At 36.2% G+C, this 25,804-nt stretch overlaps 1 protein-coding gene and 1 long non-coding RNA gene across 2 annotated transcripts in view; one reads left to right on the forward strand and one right to left on the reverse strand.

The window, feature by feature from the left end:
- Vps53 (vacuolar protein sorting 53) overlaps positions 1-25,804 on the forward strand; it is a 121,485-nt gene that overhangs the window by 63,933 nt on the left and 31,748 nt on the right. The window contains exon 12 of the mRNA XM_081765753.1: positions 20,829-20,907. Within this exon, the coding sequence (XP_081621879.1) occupies positions 20,829-20,907 (79 nt within the window). The remainder of the gene's footprint in view (positions 1-20,828; positions 20,908-25,804) is intronic.
- On the reverse strand, positions 10,630-13,349 carry LOC145690655 (uncharacterized). Its single transcript, XR_014132252.1, has 2 exons — positions 12,760-13,349; positions 10,630-12,715 (listed from the first exon to the last, which is right to left on the reverse strand). It is a non-coding gene; the product is annotated as an uncharacterized LOC145690655 (long non-coding RNA).

Consider the following 25,804-nt stretch of genomic DNA (forward strand, 5'->3'; position numbering starts at 1 on the left):
TAGCACAGGTTGGTTAATGTCTTGTACTGTAGTTTTCATATCATATACATTCGGACGTCTTATTTATACGCAAATAGTAATGTTCTATTGCAAATTGTAAAAATTTACATGCCTTTGTTTTGAAGGTAATTGACTTGTAACTGAACCTAACCTGCCTAATGTAACATAACCTAACGTAAAGTAATGTACTCTAACCAAATGTAGTTCATGTTGGTACTTCTTTTTCGATTTTCATGTGGTCTGGCGATACAGCCAGCACAAATGCCATTTCTTGGGATGTAGGAAATGAACTGCAACATCATACGTTGTAGTTTGCGTGTAGGTTTTGTAAGTCTCGAATGAGATTATGAAGAATAGCTACACCATGCAAACATTACTACTGTGCCTAGATTCGTGAATATTTACATACGTCGGCAAAATAAAAATCATTTGTCTTAACTTTTCTTGCTTCAAATGATTCCATAAGGCATTCTTAAACTCTTACTGTACAGGCCCAAGTAACAATGTACTACTACCGAGTAATAATGTGTGTGTGTGTAAACCAATTTATAAAAGTTTTGTCTTCGGTTTACAGACATTCATAAAACATTTACTTCTTTCATCAGTAAACTTTAGGAATTGCACTACTGGGGAATAAACGAGGTTTATGCTTATTCTAAAAGCGCACCCACTGACTTTAAGTTTTGGAGTTTCCCGTTCTAATAGTTGAGTTGATTTTGAGTTCAACGTCCCTTTCAGCAACGAGGCCATATGAAACGTAGACATACTGATTAACAGGAAATCCGAACCACATGAGCTTCCACTGGGAATCAAACCCAAGTTTCTCACGTCAAAGGCGCGTGCGCTAACAGCTTAGCCACGATCTATTCTAATAGTCTTGCGACAGCGACATCGCAAATGGACTAACTAATGCGAGAACTGGTGTTTGTCCTGCAGGAGGCATGGAGAATGCAGGGCACTCCGATAGTCGGAATTAATATCGAACACAGTCCTCTTTCATATGCAGTCACTCGTTTAACCGCAAAGTTATCATTTTTATGTCCACATATTTTTAAAAAATCTGCGCCCCTATATATTAACTATCAGTATACACTGTTCTCTACGAAATTATTGATTATATATTTGTACTCCTACTGCGAACGAGTGATTTAGAAGCATCGGCTAGATTGAGGTATGCAGTTTCTGTAGTTTGCTAGCTGTATAAGGGACACTTTATCTCAAACTTTACCACCCGGGTCAATTAGATAGCCTTCTCACATCTCCCACAATGGCACTACTTTCAATCGGTCAGTATCTGCCACGATTATTTAACTACTGAACCTACTACTTTTCCTTGGAAGCTGGTGCATGTAATCTGTAGTAGATCCCTTTAACGGGTGGCCCTTTTCTTGTATTGCTTATATTTTATGAAGTGATTATGATGTACCACCGAAAACTTCAGATGCAGATGACATCATGATGGATTTTTTTTTCAGGTACTAAAACCGAATGTGAGGTGGAACAAAGGAAGTTTGTCGGGAAGACGGAACGGGTAATAAGATATGATTCTGGCAGCAGTAATAATTCTGATGACCTAAGTTCAACAGATCCGATTCCAACAGATGAAGAGGATGAAAATCGTAGAAATCTAGGCAGTTTGAAAGAAATATTTGAAAGGAACTTTGAAACTATTGTGAAGGACCCCACACTATGTACGGATAATTTTCCATCTGAGTCGGCTACAGAAACTACACCCGGCAGTAACGTCTGGCAAGAGCAAATAAACAGAACTTCTTGCAACGGAAGTTTACAGTCAGCATCCGCCAGTAACGTTTGTCAAGAACAGATAGACAAGCATCCAAGCAACGCATACTTATCAGCTCAGAACAGTCCATCAGGCTCGAAACCAAAAGTACGAAAGATCGACAAATGTCAAAACTGCAGCGTACTGAAAGAAGAAGTTAATGATTTGCGCACCAAATTAGACGAAGAAAAATGCTTAGTAGATGCTCTAAAGAAGGAATGCGCTTCCAGAGATAAACAGCGGAAGCTCAAAGTACCGAGAAGTGTCAAGACATTCTTGTTCACATTGCTAGATGCCGAAGATCTTGAAGAATCCAACCATGAGGTGTCACCATCCAGTCAAAGTAGTAACGTAAGTTTCTTTTCTAGATTTTAAGACTAAGGTTTTAGATCAATTTATCGCCGTTTTGTAGGGAAGGGGTGCGGGCGTACAATTGTTCAAATTCTTAGGGTCATACAAATATGTAAGTGGCGGTCCAAATTTCTCTTTCTGCTTGCTTATTTCAAACTATGAGTAATTTAAGGTAACGGCATAGTCTCTATAAGACAGACAAAGTCTGCATTAAGTATTTTGTCTCTTTTCTTTGTGTGGGGTCGCAGTGGCTCAATGGTAGAGCGTTTACTTTTGATTATTTGATTTGATTATCGCTTACGTCTTTTTTTTCAGGAGGGAGGCTATATGAGACGTGGACATATAGTTTAAAGTGGAATCCGAACCTCTCTTTCAATGCTCTACCACCGGGAATCGAACCGGGATCTTTTACGCCAAAGGCGCGCATTCTAGCCACTAGACCAGTGGAGAGGGTTACAGCGTTCACCTCTGTTCATTCCATCATTTCATTGGTTCTCATCATCACTGTCTCCTTTAGCTTACTCCACATAACCGCAGAACGGAAGACTCGAAAGTCATTTCATTTTCTCTTTCTTTGTGTGTATATATTTGCATTTCATCTGTGCTTATAGGAAGATTGCACCTCGAAAATTCTTGCGTATAATGTATCCATTCTCGTCCCTTTCAAATGTGATTGGGTCACTATTTTCGGAAAGCCATCATTTGCGGTTTGCTTGTTTTAATTAGATTTGACGGCACTGTTCTTACATATGTTTCTTTTTGTTTCCTTTTTGCTAGCTGGAGGCGTATAAAATTATATGTATTCCCTAGACAATGCAATTTTAAAAACACGCTCAATTTCGCTGTTGTAGTAGTGTTTGATACATACTGTTCATATGTTGGGCAGTTATTGTGCTTATATACGGTAGAGTTACAATTATCCGGATTAATTGGACTACACTCGATCCTGATAACTTACGAAAATAGTATTTTTATACAAAAATCTAAATTTGCTTAAATGACAAATTAAAGACTTATAAAAACAAAGTAGTTTAAATTTTGCATGTACAGTGTGTTAAAATCAGTCAATCAGCTCACACTACTAGTTTCGATCCAGCTAAGTCTCGCATCGTTTCGGCTTTCGTTATCTCTACCCTTGTTTTGTGTTGGGGGGGTTCAAGAACCAAAATCAAGCGCAAAAGATTGTTCGTGGTAAGATCGTTTGTTTCCAAAGCAATTCGGGTAATTTTATTTCTACTGTACATCATATATGTAAAAGTAAATGGTAGAATGTGTTAAGATTAATTATTGTGTTAAACTTTTACTTACAGGAATACTCGAGATCCGTACATGGAGATGATGTGGTTCTCAGTCCTGATTACCCTGACATTACAATAAAGCATTCCCGATTAATTCGCTGCGTAGCCAGTGCAGGCCATTCTGCTACAAAGCTCACGAGAAATCTTATGTCGTGCTTTTTTGATGATGATGAGCTTAGTACAAGTTCAATAACTGGTCGTGGCAAAATAAAGAAAACACTGTCTCCAGATATTATTAGTGCTATCAAAGGTATGTTAGGTTTCATATGCCTTTTACTTATAATTTTTGTTTCGCATTTCTTGCATAGTACATCATGGAGGAAGTGGGCTATATTTTTAAATACAAATTGATACTTCTATAAATCAATAACAAAACAATTCTTTATTTATTTGTATCATGTTTAAGCACAATAATTTAGCTTATGCTGTATTCATTTTTTAATTCTTCCTTACTGGAAGTGTGAAAATTTGCTGATTTTGAAACTGCTCCGATAAAGTGGATCCCTGGGGTCTTCTGTTAATGGGCTAGAATCCTGTAGCACAAAAGGTGCTGAACGAGAAATTAAAGACGCCGGTCTGTAACCTTAATTGTCCTATCAAAGTTTTGTCAAATTACAGTGAGTGATAGGATGACCTGTAGGTCTGAGGTACATTATGATTTCTCCATTGTAGAAACGTTTCAGAACTCCAATGACCGACTTGTCCAATGGCTATAACAATACTGCAATGACTTGAGAAACTCGTACATGTGTGCATTTGTGTATCCAACAGTTATATCTGCATTAAGTTTACACATTTTAAGTTATGCCAGTCATTAATTCAGTAAAAGAACCTTTAAAGGAGCACTGCTGGAAAGGTTGAGCAAATTGGACTCTGCTTCACTTTAGCTACCATGCCGGGGTCCACTTTATCCGCCACCAGTAATTAAATATTTTTACATGATGGTTTTGATGTTCTTGTAAGGTCTAGTCAAGACAATGTCACCTATTTGTTCTTAATATAACATGAATCTAAATGAAACTAAATACATAAGGAAAGACTTTTTAACCGTTCGAAAGTTTTGAAGTCTGCTACAGACATAAATTTGCGTATTCTTATTTGCATTCAATGACATCTTCAGTGAAAGCTTTGACATAAGAGTAAGCAATTTGCGTTCTCTGATAATGTTGCCAACTCACTTCAAGAAAATCGACAAAATAAAAAAAGGAGGGTCTGCTTTAGATGACGGGTTCGCCAATACCCGAATTCCCTCTAATTTGACCTCGAATATAATTTTTTTTTTTGTTTTGAAAAATGTCAGTACTGCAATTCAATCTGTGTTGGTGCGAGAGGATTTATGACACTTCTTTTTCACGTGTAAAACTCTATTTACTGTTTCTTTATTGGTGTTAGTAATTGCTCGAATTTTCATGTAGCGGTTTCGAACAATTGTACCGATTTTCTACACACATTCTCTGTCACAGTGGGTTTTTGGATTGTCCCTCCTTCCTTTAACATTCTTGAACCACTCGAATACGCGTGATAGATAGATACTGATCTCCATTAACGTATGTGAACAAATTGTAAGTTTCTGTGGCGAATTTTCCAAGTTTTGTACTTGTTTAACTTTTACACTTAGCATGATTCCGACTGATCCACCTGAACCCTTCTCTTGGTCACCGACATGACCTGAAATGAGAAGAAATCAGTCCAGGATTGAATGGTACGTTATGGCCAATTAATTTGCCACTTCTTTACCCAATCCTATCGCTACTTGACTCATAGCTGTAAAGAACCCTCGCTTGGTCTAGTGGCTAGCACGCTTGACTTCTGTTCGCGTGGTCCCGGGTTCGATTCCCGGTGGAAGTACAGTTGAACGATCGAAGTAGTTTCGATTCCACTATAATCAGCAGGTCATTCTCCTTTAGTCTAGCAGACATAACCGTGGGACGTTAAACTAAGTCAAACCAATCTTATAGCCGTAAAAACTATAAATACACTTCTAAAATACTCTTTAAACAGAATGTAACTATTTCTTTCTTAACAATAACTATATCTGTAGTTGTTAGTTTCTCTACTGTCCACCCAGTCACCTCCTACAATCAGTGTTCATTGTTCAATATATGACTTTTTTTTAACTTGTAGTTTGTTTCTTTCGTTATATTTTCAGCTTAGTATATGTGTAAAAGATCCTTGTTGATAAGACCTTTCTTTGATCACAGATTATGTTCTCCTCAAATTTCCTAATACCAAGACGTCTGCAGTTCACGCAGCTATGACGGACAAATGTGTACAGGCGGCTCGGAAGAATAGGCACGGAGACAAGCAGAAGGATCAAGATGATCAGTAGAGTTTGTGTTAATTTTGCTTCATACCAACAGTATAATAGTAATTTGTAGATACAGTGTATATATATTCTTTTGAGTTATTTGTAGTTACTTTTTGTATGTTCATTATACGTGTTTAAAATATAGTTACGTTAACTTATAAACTACAATGAAACGAAACTACAAACAATATGTTGCATGCAACAGTCCCACTCCCTCGGTGCTTCAGGTACCAAGAAAAACACGATATAGGTGGAATAAGCGTTTACATGTTAAGAGAGTAAACACTGAAATTCCTGGCACTCAACGAGAAGGTACATTATGTAATAGCCTTAGTACATCGTCTTGTTCTTCACGAGAAAAGGACGAAAACAACCATTATTCTTCGATACAATCCGATAAACCACAAATTGACCCTTTTCCCAATTACGCGGGCTTAAAAATCGGGGAAAATAAGTTGACAGGCAGTGTAAGCGTTGGTTCATCGGGCTGTATCGATGAACAATGTTCGTTTCCGGCGTTTCCTCTTGAGGAACAAAACGAAATACTTCACGGCACATATTCACAGCATCCTTTTAAATCAACGTTCGACTTTTCGCCTGATAGTTCAGAGTGCAATTCTGAGTTAAAAGATATTTCTGTTCCTGAATTGCAATTAAATGTAGTTCATAACGTTTCGGGACCAAACAGTTCTACATTGCAGGAGAACGTTGAAAGTAAATCTGTTATAAAAATAATGCAGTTTGTTCATAAGCACAAGCTCACGAAAACTGCAACATCAGATCTTCTTAGGTTAATGCATTCTGTAAATATTAAAGAAGTACCACGCACGAAATATTTATTATTGCAAGAATTCATGGCTTTACGTAACATAGAAGTCCAGCGGCATTTCTTCTGTTGCCAGTGTGCATATATTCACGATTCAGCCTGTGCTTCCCTTTCATGCAATAACTGTACTAAACACGTGTGCAAAAAAGCTCACTCTTTTTTTACTGTAGATATTGGTAAACAACTGGAGAACATGTTTTCCCGACCACATTTTCTGGCAAATCTGTCAATATCGCAATCACGTCAGGGTAACTTGAGTAGTGTTAGAGATGGTAAAATTTATAGGAAATTCAGGGAAGAACACCCATTATTAGTGGATGAAGATGGAATTTTATCTTTGACAGGGATCATAAATGTTGATGGCGTTACCTGTTTTAACAGTTCTCATATCACTTTCTGGCCATTCTACATTTCCATATTAGAAATAGATGAACCGATGCGATGGAAACCAGAAAACATTCTTCTAGTTGGATTGTTCACTTTCATCGGACTTCCAGAGTTGCACGTTAAAAAGAACGATTTATTGCATTCTGTATTTTATTCATGTGTAGCTGCACAATTGAAGAAGTTTGAATGTGGTGTTCTTCTACAAGGACAATATACTTTGAAAAATAATGTTATCACTCAGGTACGCTTGCATGCCATTCTTGGCACGTTTGATAAACCTGCAAAGTGTGCTGTACAGCAGCTAGTACAATTCAACGGCAAGTTTGGATGCAGTAAATGTCTTCAACCAGGACAGTACTTACAACATGGACTACGTATTTATCCGTACAATGTGGCACATCCTAAAGGTCCGCTGCGAAATGACGCAGACCACTCTCGACATAGTGAGAATAAAGAGTTTGGTGCTAAGGGGATAAGTGTATTTGCATTCCTTAATAATTATCAGATTATTGAGAGTACAATGATAGATTACATGCATTGTATATGTCTGGGTATATTTCGTTCTTTAGTCATGAATTGGCTGGATTCCAAAAACAAGGATGAAGTGTGGTACTTAGGCCGCAAGATTAATGTACTCAACAAGCGTTTGACAGAAATAAAAACGCCATCATGTTTAACCCGTTCTCCACGATCGATCAAAGAACGTCGAAATTGGAAAGCTATCGAGTTTGAGAATCTTTTCTTACTGTACTTTCCTATATTTTCTGATATTTTCAATAATACTGATTATTTCAATCACACTTTGCAAATCATCAAACCAGTGGCGTGTTTCTTATCAAGTACAATTTCCGTGCAACATTTGGATGCAATGGAAAAATGTTTGCATGCATTTGTTTTCCAAACTGAACATTTATATGGTAGGAAGCATATGAGTTCTAACGTACATGATTTATTGCACCTCACTGATTGTGTCAAAAATGCAGGACCTTTGTATTCTTTCTCATGTTTCCCGTTTGAGTCACTAAATGGAAATTTAAAACACTACATGCATGGAACACAAGAGATAGGTTCACAGATTGTTAATGGCTTTGCACGAGAAAATGCGTGTAGCGGAACATCTGCAACAGTTAAGATTACAGAATTCCTTTTAAGTTCAAAATCAGTCTCGTTTGCCAATACCACAAAAACTGATTGCTCTACACAGTATATTTTAACACAAGTGTCCGGTATTCCTATTACAGCAACGTGTTTTTCTGGTAAAGAAAGCGCTAAAATATATAAATGTTCTCGAATAGGTGATATACACACAGGAAAAATGCTTTTCTGCACTTCTAAACACTGCACTAACAGGAAGCACGATGACAGTTACTTTTTGCTTGATGACTGTAGCACAGCACATGTTTGTAGGATCATAGAAATATATGTTATTGAATGCGAATCTTGTTGCAAAGAACATATATATTTTTATGTTGAAAAGATGGAAGCTGAAACTGCTTTCACAGAAAAGTGGTACAATCTGCCCATAACACACGTTTTTCACTGTAATAATGATTCGTCTGTTACTCATGATTATGTCATCCTTACGAAGGAATTATTATATACAAAAGTCATATGCATAAAAGTTGGACAGGATAGGTACTTTTCAACCTTCTTGAATTGGATGATATACAATTGAACACTACACCTGAGTCATCTGCAGATGAAGAATTTAAGAATAGCAGTAAGGTACTTTGCAATTATTATGGAATGTAGAGTTTATTAAGTTAATAGAACAAAACTTGTATCTTTTGTCTTGCAAGGGAAGTATCAATGAGCTCATATAGAAACCTACCGTAAAATTTCACTCAGAGAAAGGAAGTCCTACAGAAAGACCACACACAAAAAAGCAACTGCGTTTTTGAAGTGGAATTAACCGAAATGGCAGATTGAAATGTCGCGTATCCATGTCGACAATTGCACAATCGTTCAGTACCACATCTTGTAAACTGCCTGTTAATAATAAAAAGTCAATAACAACAATGTGGGTACATACTATACTTAAGGGGAAGTCGTACGGTAAGGTGAACCTTGACAGCAGCCATCTTGAATTCAGGTCAAGTTTTGTAAATGGGAATAGGGCAAAATGATACATGATTTTGGGCAAGAATTTAAGTAGTAAAACAATGGTAGCAATAGTTTTAAGATACGTACATTTGGTAAAAAGTTACAGGCATATTTGTTGTGTATATTTCCATGCACACAACTCCCGAATGAAGCAGCTGCCCAAAAGTAAGTTGTCGCTATTGAAATATAACTAAAATTTGTAACTAAATGTTACTAAAATTTGAGACAGATCAGAGGAAAATTGCACATACAGCATTTAATATAAGAATTTTGTTATCAACGATTTTGGCTAAATTTTCGTATTATCTAGTCTATCTCCGCTCCTATTCAACAGATTTGAACCATATTTTCAGAGTACGCTTTCGAAAGTATTGAGTTGTGACCACCGTAACTTCAAACAAATCATCAGAATTACATGGTGTTTAAACTATTTTGTATTTTTCCAATGGAATTTTCGTTTTTCCGGCTTGTATCTCCACCCCTATTCAACCAATTTGGACCAAATTTGCCGACTAATCTCCTACAAGTGTGTACCTTTGCTTAACAACATTTGGGACAAATTGGGAAAATATAAAGGGTGTTTCCTATATTTTTGTATTTTACAAATTGTTGGACAGCTGCTTCATTCGGGAGTTGTGTACATGGAAACATACACAATAAATATGACTGTAACTTTTTACCAAATGCATGTATCTTAAAACTATTGCTACCATTGTTTTTCTGCTTAAATTCTTACCCAAAATCATGTATCATTTGGCTCTATTCCTATTTACAAAACTTGACCTAAATTCAAGATGGCTGCTGTCAAGGTTCACCTTACCGTACGACTTCCCCTTAGGTATAGTATGTACCCACATTGTTGTTATTGATTTTTTATTATTAACAGGCAGTTTACAAGGGGTGGTACTGAACGTATTGTGCTATTGTCGACATGGATACGCGACATTTCAATCTGCCATTTAGGTTAACTCCACTTCAAAAACGCAGTTGTTTTATTGTGTGTTTTTTCTGTGGGACTTCCTTCCTCAGTGAAATTTTACGGTAGGTTTCAATATGAGCTCATTGATACTTCCCTTGTTTAGACGCACGGTTAACATTGTAAACTTGCTTTTGGTTTAATATTCACTGCTAAGATTTTCATAATTTATATAAAACGATGGAACAAAGAAAATATTGTGTTTTCTTTGCAAGAATTTAAAAAAATGTATTTTCAGTCTTTATATAATATACATTTGTATGAAAGCATTTCATTATTTCTTTAATAAACAAAACGAATCTTAAACGTGTGTGTTTCTTTGTTGTAAATACATTTGAATTTCACGCTGGCGACATACAGCAAGCCTATTTGGAAGAAAAACTATAAATTGTGTACATCAGTATATCGTAAATTGCTTTGTTACTCAAAATATAAAACTACCATTCAGACAGTAAGACATGAAATAAAATTTATCCAGGTCTCTTTTCGGGTCAAAACGTGGTGACTGATTGGCATAAACATTGTTTCCAAACAGGAAAAGGTAATAAAGTATAAGTAAAAATAAAGGGGAACAACCGTACTTCAATGAAACAACTATGAAAGGCAACATGATTATTATTTCTTTAATGAACAAAACGAATCTTAAACATATTTGTTTCTTTGTTGCAAAAAATTCGCTGGCGATACACAGCAAACCTGTTTGGAAGAAAAATGAGTATATCGTAAATTGCTTTGTTACTCAAAATATAAAACTACCATTCAGACAGTAAGACATGAAATAAAATTTATCCAGGTCTCTTTTCGGGTCCAAACGTGGTGACTGATTTACACAAACCTTGCTTCCAAACAGGAAAAGATAATAAAGTATAAGCAAAAATAAAGGGGAACAACCGTACTTATATGAAACAACTATGAAAGGCAACAGGATTGCGTCTAAATATCTTTCGTTAATCATAGTTTTTCTGGCATTTCCTGTTAAACTTGCTTCTTGGAAATGGCATTTTAGTCGAAAATTCGCGTTACTCAGTTCTTCCATCGTTGTTTCGTATAGCATAGTAGCATGTACGAAAAATGTTTTGTAAATGTATTGCGCTCTCAGGAAACCTAAATATTCCTTGTAAGCAACGAAAGTGTTGTAAGTGCTAGCCTAAATGTTCATGTAGGTGACACAAATGTTACCGGCCCATGTCAAATGCTGTACAGGTATGTAAAATCTCTTGCCAGCAAGGAAACAGGTGAAAAACATGCATTGTTTTATGTGCGAAACATGCGATGTATATGCATTGTCCTAGTACCATTCAGGCATGTCGTAAGCAACATATACGCTGTAAGTGCACGTAACAAGCATTGTGTATATAGATTATATGCACATGGCATATAACTAAAGTAGATAAAATAACTGTATTCAAGCATATAAAAGTAGAAAAAATCAGAATTAATTAGCACTGTTGCATAGGATGTACATCCTGGGTAACATATACTTGAAGAAAAATAATAGACGAAGAATAAGTATTTAAGAAATGACCTTACGAAAAGTAACAATACTGACTTTCACTCATTTATAGGCGTGCAAGGAGGAAAGGAAAATGTTCAACAGATTTTGTACATTACAGACTAGCAAGTACATGAAGTACAAGTAAGAACTAATTTACATGCGTGTTCCAAAACTTTGTATATATTTTCTTTTCTCCTTGCACACTTGTAAACTAGGTTTCGACCTCAAAAGCTAGTTCCATTACTCTTCGTAATGTCATTTGTTGCATAATTATTCCTTATTCAGTATTATATGTTACCCTGCATGTACACATGTCCAAAATGATTGTCGCATATCTGTAACTGTCTTCTTGGAAGAATATAATTTGATAATGATTTTGCAGGGTACTTTTAATACTGATACTATGTGTATAATCGGGAAATGTATATTTGTGGTAAATTACATGGGAAAAGAATTATACATACGAAAATTAGAATGAGTAAAACAAAATATTGCTAAATGGACAAAGAAGTTTCATTTTCGTTTTATTGTTCTTATTTACTGCTCTTTTGACATTAAATTTGCCACATACGTGTCTCTGCTGATTATACACATACTAACATTATAAGAAATACCGCGCGAATTCGTTATAAAATTATATTTCTACAAAAACATATTTATAGACATGCGACAATAATTTTGGACATGGGTGTACATCACATGCAGTACTTGTGCAAATTAATTCTCAGAAATCTATTTTTCTACTTTTACATGCATGGCTATCATTTTATCTGCTTTAGTTAACACAACGTGCATGTAATCTATATACACAATGCTTGTTAAGTGCACTTCCGGTGCATGTGTTGATAGCATGCCTGTATAATGCCGAGACAATGCATGTACATAACATGTTTCGTACATGTAACAACGCATGTACTTCACCTGTTTCCTTGCTGGCAACAGGTTTTATATACTTGTACAATACATGGGGCATGCACCTGTAACATGTATGTTACATACCTTAACATTCTATTTCCATGCAATGAAGCATCTAAGCAACAGGCCTGTTTCGCGCATGTATAATACATGTACAGCACATGTTTCTTACATGTTTTACATCTGCTACATGCAAGCAGCAGAGGCTTTCCAAACCTGTAACATGTATGTGGCATGTACCTGTCACATGTACAATTTTTATAAATTCTCCACCTGTAACATGCATTTCACATGTATGATTTTTCCATGTTCTCCACCTGTAACATGCATTTCACATGTATGATTTTTCCATGTTCTCCACCTGTTACATGCAAGCAGCAGATGTTTTCCATACCCGCAACATGCATTTCACATGTATGGTTTTTCCATGTTCTCCACCTGTTACATGCAAGCAGCAGATGTTTTCCATACCCGCAACATGCATGTCACATGTATGGTTTTTACATGTATACATACATTACATGCATGTTTCGTAAGTACTTTTCACATGTACCAGGCAAAAGCTATTTATCATACACGCGTATAACTTGTGTTCAGCATGCATGTTACAGACATTATACATGACATGTACATCACATGTTCTATACTGGTACAGCGGCTGTACTTGCACGTCTTCTTCGCTGACAGGCACTTTACATACGTTTTTATGGTAGATCTACTAGGGTATCTACCATACAAACACCTGTGCAGTAATACCTGTTCATGCCCTGTACATGTTTGCTCAACATGCATGTGTAGGGCGTTCAAACTGGGGTCATTTTCAGGCACCTGCACATGTGCCTGTCCCACAGGTGGATAAATGGCCTGTGTTACATGCGCCTGTACATGTGCCTGTTTTTTTCATAAGGGATGTTATGAAATTATTTATTTCTTTGGTTAGTAACAAGTAGAGACCGATGTTCAGGAAGTAAAAAGTATGAAAAATAGAAACTTGTAATTCAGAAAAATAGGTAATAAAAATAGGCGCTAAAATATTGATAAAGTGCACTTAAATATTCAGTGATATCCAAAAACTAAAATTAAATCATGCATAATGTCCAAACAGTCTGGAAATATACGTGTCTGATTGTTGTTTGTGAAGAACATAATGTAAAGAAGCTTTACTTCTTTTAATTTTATATAGACCTGGAAAATATGGGAAACTGAGTTAAAAATTAAAAATCAAAAAGTTAAAAATTACAGTTCCTAGTTAATCAAAATTGTCGCTTTTCTAACTACACACTTCAGCCATCCATCCGTATGGCGAAAATAGTCTGGTGTCTGCGATTAGAAGAAGTCCTCAACCGCATATTGCACCACCAAATCATGTGAAGGACTTCATTCAAGAAGTGATCGAAATGTCGGAAGAGGTGGTAGTCAGTGGCAGAGAATCAATGAGGAAGGGTGAGGAAGGGTTTCATACTGCAACTCGTACTGCACCATCCTTTTCACGAATGTGGATGAACAGTATCGTGCAACATAAGGACATCATGTCTATTGACTATTCCTGGTTGCTTGCGGCCAACTTTGGGGTATATTTCGTGAAATTCAGCACTGTAACGATCTGCACTGATGGTTTATCTTACCTGAAAGAGACATGATGGAATATTCCCACCATAGACTACCATACGAGCAGTAACATCTTTTGTGGGTGGAGAGGTCACGATTGTCCATTGTTATGACCGTTTACGATTGTGATGGCAGATCCACTTTTCATCTGAAGTGCCAGTCCGATGCAGGAAACTTCCGCGTACTCCTTACATTCAAAGAACCACACACACCCAGACTACCATTCTTATTCTCCAATGTCAGTTCATGTGGCACCCTTGAGTTCAGTTTTTCACCTTACTGATTGCACAATGCCGCTGAACAGCAACAATGGTATATGACTAGCTCGTCTGCAGTGGCATGAGCACTTCTCCGAGGGTCCACTTCAACAGTGTTTCTGAGGAGCTCCTTCGAACATGATTTCGTCGGTGCCCACGGTCCTCATTTTGCAGTGCTGAATCACCGGAACGAAATTGGCAAACCAATGGAAAAATATGCACTCACTCCTCATTTCTGACCCAAATGTGTTTTTTGCTGTTTAGGTGCAGAATTCTCAGTTTGAAATCGCAAAGAAAAATCACTCGCAATCGTGTTCTCCATAATGTACTTTGATACGAACCTTTTCAATAATACACTGATTCCTGACTATTTGCTGCGTGATCTTAGTCCATCTCGTGTTGCTGATGTCAGCTTCCCACCAAACATCAAAGTGCAAACTTCGTTCTCACTTATCTAATATTGCCCATTCAAAAGAAGATTAATTCTTATGGAGGAAGGCCATAAGATCTAAACAAGCTTCCAAATAATATGGAAACACGAGAGAGAAAAGAAAAAGAGATAGTTAAAGTGATATCAAAGAAACCTTTAGAAAATTGTTACAAACAAATAGTATAATATAAGGTAATATGAAAATAAAGTTCTGAAAACTCAGAAGAAGTCGTGAAATTCAAAACTTCATTGGTATTTTTTCTGTAATATTTTGGCCATTCTTTTAAAAAATAAAATAAAAGATGAAAATGGCAGATAAGAAAAAAAAAACTCAAAATACAATTTGAGCTCAGTTCAAGATAGGTAGATTAAAATTTACCGAGATCCTTAAGCTTCATGCCTCCTGCAGAAGAATTTTATGTTAGAGACCGACCTGGTGAAATGTGAAATATAGTATAAAAGAACAAAATATGATGAAATACAAAATCAGAAATAACGCTTCTTTAAAAAGAAACTTTTTCTGTTTGTGGAAAAAAAAGGTTGTAATTCAGAAACTCTTTTCTGCATTAATGATAGTTTAAGAGTAATCATATTTTAAATTTCCTTTAACGTTTTGATTTAATTCTAGACATAGTATTCATATAATAATAGTTACTGAATACATGGAAGTGCATCGGGACCGGAATACAGCAAATTATGGATGCGTTAAAATATTAAATAATACGTTGATAAAGTAGTTAGTTTCAAATATCTAGGATCAATATTAACAGAGGAAAATCATATTCACGGAGAAATTAAATGTCGACTAAAAGCAGGGAATTCGTGTTATTATTCGGTTCAAAATCTCTTGTCGTCGCAAATTCTGTCGAGGAATTTGAAGCTTAAAATATACAAAACGATAATCATGCCTGTTGTTCTGTATGGCTGCGAAACATGGTCACTTACTCTGAGGGAAGAACATAGACTGAAAGTATTTGAGAACAAGATCCTGAGACGAATATTCGGACCCAAGAGGAACGGGAATGGGGAATGGCGGAAACTTCATAACGAGGAACTACATAGTTTATACGGTTTACCCAACATTGTTAGGGTCGTCAAGTCTAGGAGGCTTAGGTGGGCGGGTCATGTAGCTAGAATGTAAGAAAGTAGAAACGCTTTCAAAGTCTTGACTGGAAGACCAATCGGAAAACAACCATTAGGAGGACCTAGGCGCAGATGGGAGGACAATATTAAGATGGATCTCGCAGAGATTGGAATATAAAGTAGAAACTGGATGTACTTAGCTAAGGATAGAAGTCAGTGGAGAGCTTTTGTGAACGCGGCATTGAACCTCCGGGTTCCATAGGCCATAGAGTTATATATATATATATATATATATATATCGAGAGAGAGAGAGAGAGAGAGAGAGAGAGAGAGAGATAATGTTACTACATTGGTCATTACTTTTGTATTGAAATCAATGTAATTCAATTGAGTGCAAATATCTTACATGGAAACATATTCTAAGGTTAGTGACTTGGGCTGCATCTTTGAATCTTTTCATCCAAGCCAATAAACTGGTGATATTAAAGAAATGTTGTTCAGACTTACTGGATATTATTCCGATATGTGATCTCCTTTCACTCAAGTAAGGCCATTGGTTTGGGAAGCGCGAAAACGATTTAACTCAGTCTTGACTAGTGTTGCCCACAAGATGAGACGTCTCGACTCGTAAAACTTTTCGTTTTGTTCAGTAATTTTATATTCTTAACTTTTAAAAGTAATCTTGGTAAATTTAAATGCTTTATAGAGATAAGTGTTCAATAATTAGCATTAACTAAAATAGATATATATCGACCAGTTTTCTTAATCAGTATTCATATCGAAAGTCGAAATCAGGCACGTAGCTAGGGATGGCGAATGGATTAAACCCTCTTAGATCACCTTCACCCGCTCTGAAACTTTCACGCTTTGCTCCCTCAGTTTTGCTCTACTTCCAAGTACATGATCCTTCCTTTTGTTACTTGGACTTCTCTGGTCAGAAGGGAAGGAAAAAGCGCTCTATAAGAAAGGAAGTTTATTGAGAAAGCATTCTAAGCTGAGATTTTCACTTCCTTCTCTTCATTTCTTTAATTTTCAAAACAGAAAAAAAAAATGCTTTAACTCAACTTCATATGCATTATTGCTCATTCATGGATGAAGACGACTTAAGTCATACTCTCTTTCCAATTTCTTTCTTTATATATTTGGTCTAGGAATTAATTCGTGCGGGTGGACAAGAGATGGCGCAACGAACGGAGCGTCCCACAGTTCCGTGTATCCACACATGTGTTGCAAACCCCTGTCATCGCGTATCGTTCGTAGTATAGGGCAGTGGATTAAAGCGTCAACAACACCAGTTTGTAGTTAAGTGAACATGGCGCAATTTGTGCCTGATAAAGTGTTTTTGCGGGGTGTCCTGCTGCATTACTTTAACATGCAGAAAAGTGCGACTGAAAGTCATCGTATTTTGGTGGAAGTGTATGGTGACCATGCTCTAGCTGAGCGAACGTGTCAGAAGTGGTTTGCACGGTTTAGAAGTGATTTCGGCTTGGCAGACCAAGAGCGAGCTGGACAGCCAAAAAAATTTCAAGACGAAGAATTGACAGCATTGCTCGAGCAGGATTCGTGTCAAACGCAGGAACAACTTGCAGCAGCATTAGGCGTTGATCAAACAACAGTCTCCAAACGCTTGAAAGCCATGGGAATGATTCAAAAGATGTCACGTTGGGTTCCACATGAATTGAAAGACAGAGACGTTGAAAGACGAAAAAACATTTGCGAATTGCTGCTTCAACGACAGAGCAGAAAGGGGTTTCTGCATCGAATTATTACGGGTGATGAGAAGTGGATCTATTACGAGAACCCTAAACGAAAAAAGGCCTGGGTGAAACCAGGTGAACCAGGTCCATCACAACCAAAACGAGATATTCACTGTGCAAAGGTTATGCTGTGCATATGGTGGGATATGAAAGGTGTGGTGTAGTATGAGCTGCTGCAACCGGGTGAAACTATGAATGGAGAACGTTATCGACGACAATTAATGCGTTTGAAGCAAGCTCTGGCCCGAACACGACCAGAATGGGAGAACAGACATGATAAACTTATTGTTCAACATGATAACGCTCGCCCACATGTCGCAAAACCGGTCAAAACCTATTTAGAAAATGTCGGATGGGAAGTTTTACCCCACCCGCCGTATTCACCAGACGTTGCTCCTTCGGACTACTACTTGTTCGATTGCATGAACAACGATTTGATTGGACAGCGGTTTACTTCTTCAGAAGATATCGAAACATGGGTCTCTGACTGGATCGCTTCCAAGGATGAGGACTTCTTTCGCCACGGAATCCGTACATTGCCTGACAGATGGGCGAAAGTGGTGGCTAGCGATGGACAATATTTTTCTTAAGGTATTTATGTATTTTGTGTTTGTACTACAGCTTCAATGTGTGCGTACCAACCGCACGAATTAATTCCTAGACCAAATATAAATTTCAAAAAATACATACTTAAACGTACAAGTATATGATTCATTTTCTTATGGCTTGCAAAATCCGGAAAACTAAACTCAAGGAAAAAAATAAGAAAATATTCGTACTACCTGCCTTCAGTTGTAAACTATTGCACCAAAAGTAAGTCTCTTGCAGGAATTGAGAATAAATATTTACCCTTTTAGATGTAGTGTTCCTCCTTTTCACACTGCATTTTTCATTTTTTTTTTTTTTTTTTTTTAATGTCCTCTTAAATGTTGTTTAAAAATGAGATTATTCGTCTGCTCATTTTTTCGTATAAATATTTTCTGGACAATAAACCTATCACTTTATGAAAACTTTTCGAATACCAACATAATGCAATTGGTGTCTAGGTTGAACTAAAAAATAAGTTTTTACTTTTGTTGTCGTCATATGACAGTCTGGAGTGAAAACCTTCAAACAGGGAGAAACAGAGTCAATCAGTTTAGAAATCTGACAGCGTTGACTCCTATGCGAACTCCAGTGAAATTTGCGGTTGCTAAGGCACAGGGGGTAGAGAAAAGTTTTTCTTCTTCCAGGAAAAATATATTAACAAATGGTGCAATTAAAACAATGACAGGAAGTGAGGGGGGTCTCGAGAAAACCCTATATGGCATAGCTAGAATAATGGACCACTAAATCACCATATCCCAATTGCCTGAAACCAGTCCGTAGTTTTTAATATTTTGACGTGGTTTCACCAAAGTCAGAGCGAAGCTAGCTGGCCCAAGGTGGAGAAGAAAGTTGTACGTCTGTCTTAGCCTACTTTTCTCTAATCAAAACATAGTTGTAAGTAAATTTTGGTGTAACTTTCTTATTTGGAGAGAATTGATGTTTATGAATACGTCATCATCATAAGTTTTCTGCTTTTTCTAGTGTGTCATTTAGATGCTTTCAGGTTACACTATCCTCCTCTAATCTGTGCGTGTTAATATCACATTTAGATTTTATGTAGGAGTAAACTGTTATATTTCTTGAATTTCATTATTATTTTGTTGAAATTAACAAGTGTCTCAGATTAGTCTCTTTATCTAGAACTACCGTCTCCCTTAGCCTAAAGGACGTAATCGTAGCACGTTAAACAGAAAGATTTCATTTCGTTTCATCTGTAACTAATTAAAATGTCGCTTCTTCACACATGGATATAAAGTTTTCCTCCCTTAGAATTCACATTTCAACGAAGGTGTTATGACAGATACCAGTAATGTCACCTCTCCTTTCCCTCATTCCCTCTCATACATACACTCCAATGCCGATGGGAGGTGAGCTTGCACTTACACCATATTGGGAGTGCCACTGTTGATTTCAGCGACCCTGAAAACTATGAATTGGATACTAATATCAGTCCCAATTATTTTTATATATTAACTCCTTCCCCTCTTCTCCATGCTAATGGGGAATAAATTGTCTTAAATGGCATCGGAAGTGGCACTAATTATTTCAGTGACTCCGAAAACTATGGACTGGACATTAATATCGGTTGTATCCAGTTATTTTTACATGTTCCTCTCCATATACCCACACCACATAGCAAAAAATGTCAATGTAATACCATAGATTCTTGGGAGGCATGTGTGATGCTTTTACACACAAACTGAACATTTGCTTTTATATTTAAAGATTTGGCAAGTCGTTCTCAGCCTACTTTTCTATAATCAAAACATAGTTGTAAGTAAATTTCATGGACTTCGTGTAAAACATCATCGAAGTTATGTAGAAAAATGTAAAACAAGTCAAGCTTGTGATATAATCACTTTGACAAAACCAGACTTATCGACTTGTTTTCACATTTGCAAAAAATGTAGAATTTCTAACAAACCTGTCTAGGAGAAAATGGAAAGAATCGACCGATTTTCTTACTCTACATTCTCTAGAGGGGCAAATTCAATAAAATCGAAGTCAATTGTCATAGATCATCATAATGTTCATGAGTTTTCTCTAGGTTCTCTCGTTTCCTGCCACAAAGTCCTTCATCTCTCACTTAAATTAATGGTCCTTTTCTAGTGTTGTATATAACTTTAAATCAGGATTACAAATATATCGTTAACCAAGTTAAGCTTCGTTCAATATGTTGTTCGACAATAAAAGTTCTGTACAATCTCTAAAAGCCAGATTCTTGATACCTATATCTAAGGCTTATTATCACTACAATAATACTACTAGCTTTTTGTTTCTTCTTTTCTTTATTCCGTATTCCATAAACACATTATATACATTATCAGGTTTAACACATCATTATCCTGCTAACCGAATATCTTAATTATGATACCTCTCACTCGCCTCAGTGCACCAACACTTTAAAAACTTCAATTACTTTTCTGCGAAACCTTATTAGATATATATCAACAATCCACAGACTGACTTGACTCAATTCGACAACTCTTCTATATCTGTTTGTATGGTATAGTCACTATCAACACTTATTGCCTCAACAACGTACTGATCTATTCACCATCTATCTTACAGAGATGACGGTAGAACAATGAAAATTGCTTTATTTACTTTGAGTGTAATATTAATTCCATCACAATACTAATAGTACCGTATTAATTTTTCAGTGTCATCTCTAACTGCATCCAGTCCTTGGTTCAAGACTTGGAAACTGCTTGTGAACCAGCTCTCACAGCAATGAGTAAAGTAAGTGCGTTAAGAGGTATTATTGTAAATTATAGTTTTAACGAAAACACTTTAATTGAAAATATAAGTGTTTTTGCTCTGTACATGATGATTGTACTAACAGTTTAATCTTTTAGACACTATAACTGAAGATTTCCCAGTATGTGACAACTAACTAAATCATTTTCTGCCCAACAAATGCATATTCAGAAAATGGAGATTTTTTTAAAATAAATATTCAACTTTGATATAAGGTTGTACACGATAAACTCGATATTGTAAACATATATATATTGAAATAGTGCCTTTAGGTAAGGAAGTATTGCCCATCAGAGTATAAGTAACGTTTTGGCATAAGGTATTTGCGTGACGAATTTGTGACAAAAGTGGATCATAAATGTGTAATTTACAAAAGAGAGGAGAAAAAAAACTGTTGTGAAACTCAGATTTAAAGCTATTAATTCTTCCTTTAAATATATATATATTAATCCAAAGAAGATAGACTTTTACGGCGTGCGCCAAGTCTATGAAAAGATTCCTCCATCTTCGGCTGTATAGCTTTGCGCTGTATTAAAGGCTCTGGTTGCATATTAGAGACGTGAAATTTTGTACGCGTTAGTTTGAGACCACAAAGTATATACATGGTAAGTTTTGTCGAAATTGGATTTGGTCGACTGCGGAGGTTGAGTGAGTTTCGTACGTTCTGAAAGCAGCTAGTTAAAAGTTCAAATACTAGAATTACCGTAATTTGACTATGTAGTGTTGATTGTCAGTTGACAATAAAAAGAAAGGAAGAAAGAAAAAAACAACAACTCAAATTCATAGTGAGATGAGTGAGGGAGCAAGGAGACAGGGAATATGGAAGAGTAGATTCTCAACTACACAGTAAATAAATACGTATTACAGTTGCAAAAGCAGGGAAAACTATGATAAAATTCCAGTATAAAGCTTCTAGTTGTTTCAGTTGGATGAAGTTGTTAATAATAACCATTGTGAGGGAAGAGAAATTCTAAAATTAATACAGAGAGCAGAAGAATCTAGAGGTATACTTAATGGAATATTCTAGAGGTTGGAGTATGTCATTTAAAATATACTAGATGAATAGAATTCTTATAGCGGAAATAGAAATCGTAATGTTAAGATGTGAACATCTTCATTTACTATTCTTTGATAATCTATAATTACATAATTCCATTTGCTCCTAAGATGTATGAATCGCTGCCTTACTTGCATAATCTTATTTCATAAATTGATTAATACTTCGTTCTTCTATCTCAACGTTAAAAGAAAGAAAGAAAAAAAAACTATCAACATTGCTCTTTGAGATAGCCAGATGGTTCAGAAGCAGTTTTAGAGAGATACTATTTTTCATTTTTAAATTTAATTTAATTGAGCAGTTGTGTACTTATTTAAAACTGTCTTTCTGAAATTGGAATTTGATATCCCTTATTTTTTATTCATCAACTTCCAATTACTGCCGATGCTGGATCGACTCTGATAAATTGTAGGACGAGAAGATGAATCAAAACCACGCTTTATCATAGAAAGTAGAATAGAATTATTATTCTTATAATTCTGCTTAATTGCTTATACACAGGCATTCTACTTTGAACAGCTGGCAACAGTAATTCTGCTATAGACAGCCCTTAAGTTTGATCCTCATTTTGAAATCCATTTCTATTATTATTTATTATTATTATTATTATTATTATTATTATTATTATTATTATTATTATTATTATTATTATTATTATTATTATTATTATTATTATTATTATTTAACTAGGCAATAAAATAGACTGTTTTTGATTTAAGATCTTTATTTCCTGAAATCTAGAGAGAAAAGGAAAATAAATAAAAATAATACACGATAGGGTACAAAACGAGACCTGCTAGCCATCTGTAGATCATCTCAAGTTGTTCTCTGAGATTTATTTTACTTTGAAATTTCGTCCGTATGTTGTTAAAACTAATGACGTTATGTTATAGCTACAACTCAATGTAATTATATACCAAGATTTCTTTTCTTTCATTAATTTGAGACGGAGAAGAGAAGGAAACGGGTACAATCTTAAGTAAAACAAATCATGATTGGAGAAAACCAAAACAAGTATCATTTGATAAAGTTGTTTGCCAATGACTTGAGTATAAAAGAGAAATCTTTTCGGATCTCAAGGATAGAATGTATGTTGACCTGGAGCATCTGGATAAGGCGGAATCTTGTCTTGAACTTGGAAAACCTGCAATTAGAATGTCTGAAATGTTTTGAAATTTTACCATTTATTTCAATGTTTCAAATATACTACACACAATCACAAGCAAAGAGATTTTTGCCTAATTATTTTACATTTAAAATTTAACAATCAAATATATAAGCTGAAGTTTATTGACTGCTAGTGGAAATAAAATATTTGCACACATATCCATCAATGCACTGAGCAAACAGACAGACACAAATACAGAAACAGTAATTGAAATACAAAATAATAAGGTACATAATGTAGATAAGTAGGAAAAAAACGAATAGGATATTTTGCATATACACAGAAAAAACTGAAAACGATAATAGATATTTAGTATACTGCTTAGGATAGTGAATTTGAAAATATACAGGATATTCTCCTATATACACAGAAAATACACGAAACAATAACAGAAAAGCATGTGAAAGCCGAGAAACGAAATAACAGGAAATACAGGAAACAATAATGTCAAAATGCATATGATGATCTCTACAATTGCATTTTAATGCTTAATTTTATATTAATATTTTATAACAATAACAACAATGAAATTTAAACATGATTTCTAAGGAGCAAACGCAATTTGAATAAATATTATGTACAGGTGGATGGATCAACATTTAAAGTTTAAACCTAAAATACTGTTAAATTTCTCTGAACGTTGATATATTATTTTTATTATTCTATTGATCGCTTGTTTCTGTTGTACTAGAAAAGAAACACCTCCTCCAGTTCCCTTCCAGGCGGCAACGTACCAAGGACTGACGAAACGTTGCTACGTTGGACCGCAATGGATATACGTTGGAATAAGAAGGATGCTGAATTAACATCTTCAGAAACGATAGATATGCGTCTGCCTACTTCTCTGATAAAATCAAGGCTTCTAGAACCCCATGCTCCACTGGTCTCGATAGCTATTAGAGCAAATATAAATTTATCGAGGAGATTATTGTATTTCCTTTCCTTTTCTGCCTCTCTACGTCTAGCAACTTCTCCAGCATTCACAACGGTCAATGGGAGGCTTGAATGGGCGAATGTGTCCGAACATGTAAAATCCCATACTAGAGATTTGCCTCTCATCCAAGGTATTAATGTCATACCATCAGGTCGTTTGCCATCGGAACGACAACAGCCTGACGGTTCACGAATCGTAGGAATTCCTGCCGTTGTGAGGGCTCGCAAAATGATGTCATTAACAGATGAATGTCTGGTGTTTCTGCCTATGCTCTTCATGCATGAGAGGCCATGCAGGCCGCGTTGGGTAACTTGATTCCCGCAAGTTGGATAAAGATGTGGCTCACAAACAGCTGAACCTAGTATTAGGGCTACTGCGATTCAAAAGGTTTCATTAGACATGTGAAGACCTAATTGGGGAGAAGGTAATGCATTTAACCATGCACCAGCATGGGGAGATGACGCAGCAAGAAGTCTAGCTTTATCCTCTGGAACAGCAACTGATTGTAAAAGAAGTTTATGAAAATGTACTGCTATTGGTGTGTACCAAGATGCCTGAGAACCTCTTTTGCTGATTTCTGGAAGGTCCGTATCTGTTATATTTATCCATTTTGTAGAGCCTTCTTCAACTATCCCATCTGGGTCCAGGTGGTAGCCTTGAGGAAGGAGAGCCTCGATTAAACGAAGGGATCCGTGGTAGGACGCTAAAAAGGTAGGAATCGCCATATCAACGGTAATCCAACAGGTAAGGATGCTTGCATCCAAGATTCGTCACTCAAGGAGCAGTTCAAAATTGACTCCAGACCCATTTTGAGGATATGATCATATTTCTTCAGCAGTGGAGTCTCATTCCAAGATGGAAAGCACTGTAGAAAGTAGTTTAGGCGAGGGATTGACAATGAAGCACGTAGAAGAAAAAAAAAGCTCCGTGTGTTGAAATCGAGTCAAGACGAGACAGAAAATATATTCTAATTTGGATATTTTGTTTGATAGCACAGTTGTAAATGCTTCCTTTGTGAGAGCAGAACCCACAAGACAAGCATCCTGTTTGCTTAGGAGACGTATTCGTGGGGCAACTTCTCCAAATCTAAATAATTGGTCGGATGTGACTTCATCTGATCCAAGAAAACCAACTTCGCGTTTTGAGAAATTCAAATGTAAGCCAAGAGCTGATGATTTCTCATTTATATGTGTTAACGTTGAAAGGACTGCCTCAGGTTTGTCAGCAATAGTCCCATCATCCAAATACCAGATGTTTAGTTCAGTATTAATCGAATGTACTAAAGAATGTATTGTTATGGCAAAAAGTGCTGGGCCCAAGGGATCACCTTGTTGTACTCCTCTCTGGGATGAAATAATGTCTTGGCCTAAGAATAGGTTACTGGGTTGAGCGTAACACTGGTGAACATTTGGGTATATTGCGGGAAAATATTTCAAAACATCAGTAAGCATGGAGTCCCGGCGAAGTTCATTAAAAGTGTTGCGAAAATCCAGCTTTACGATAGCCTTTGGAGCGTTGTATGTGGAGGAGAAATATATCCTGGTTGCATGAACGGCTGCTTCGACTCCGTTGGGAATACAAACTCCAAGTTGATGGAGAGACAAAAAGTTCTTAACATGCTCTCGTATTCTAAAGCATATAATTTTGGCTGATATTCTGCGCCAAATATTCTCTATGGCGATAGGTCTGATTCCACCACATTTCTTTTTAAGAGAAATAA

Source organism: Thermobia domestica, chromosome 7 (genome assembly GCF_964235325.1).
Source record: "Thermobia domestica chromosome 7, izTheDome1.hap1.1, whole genome shotgun sequence".
NCBI lineage: Eukaryota > Metazoa > Arthropoda > Insecta > Zygentoma > Lepismatidae > Thermobia > Thermobia domestica.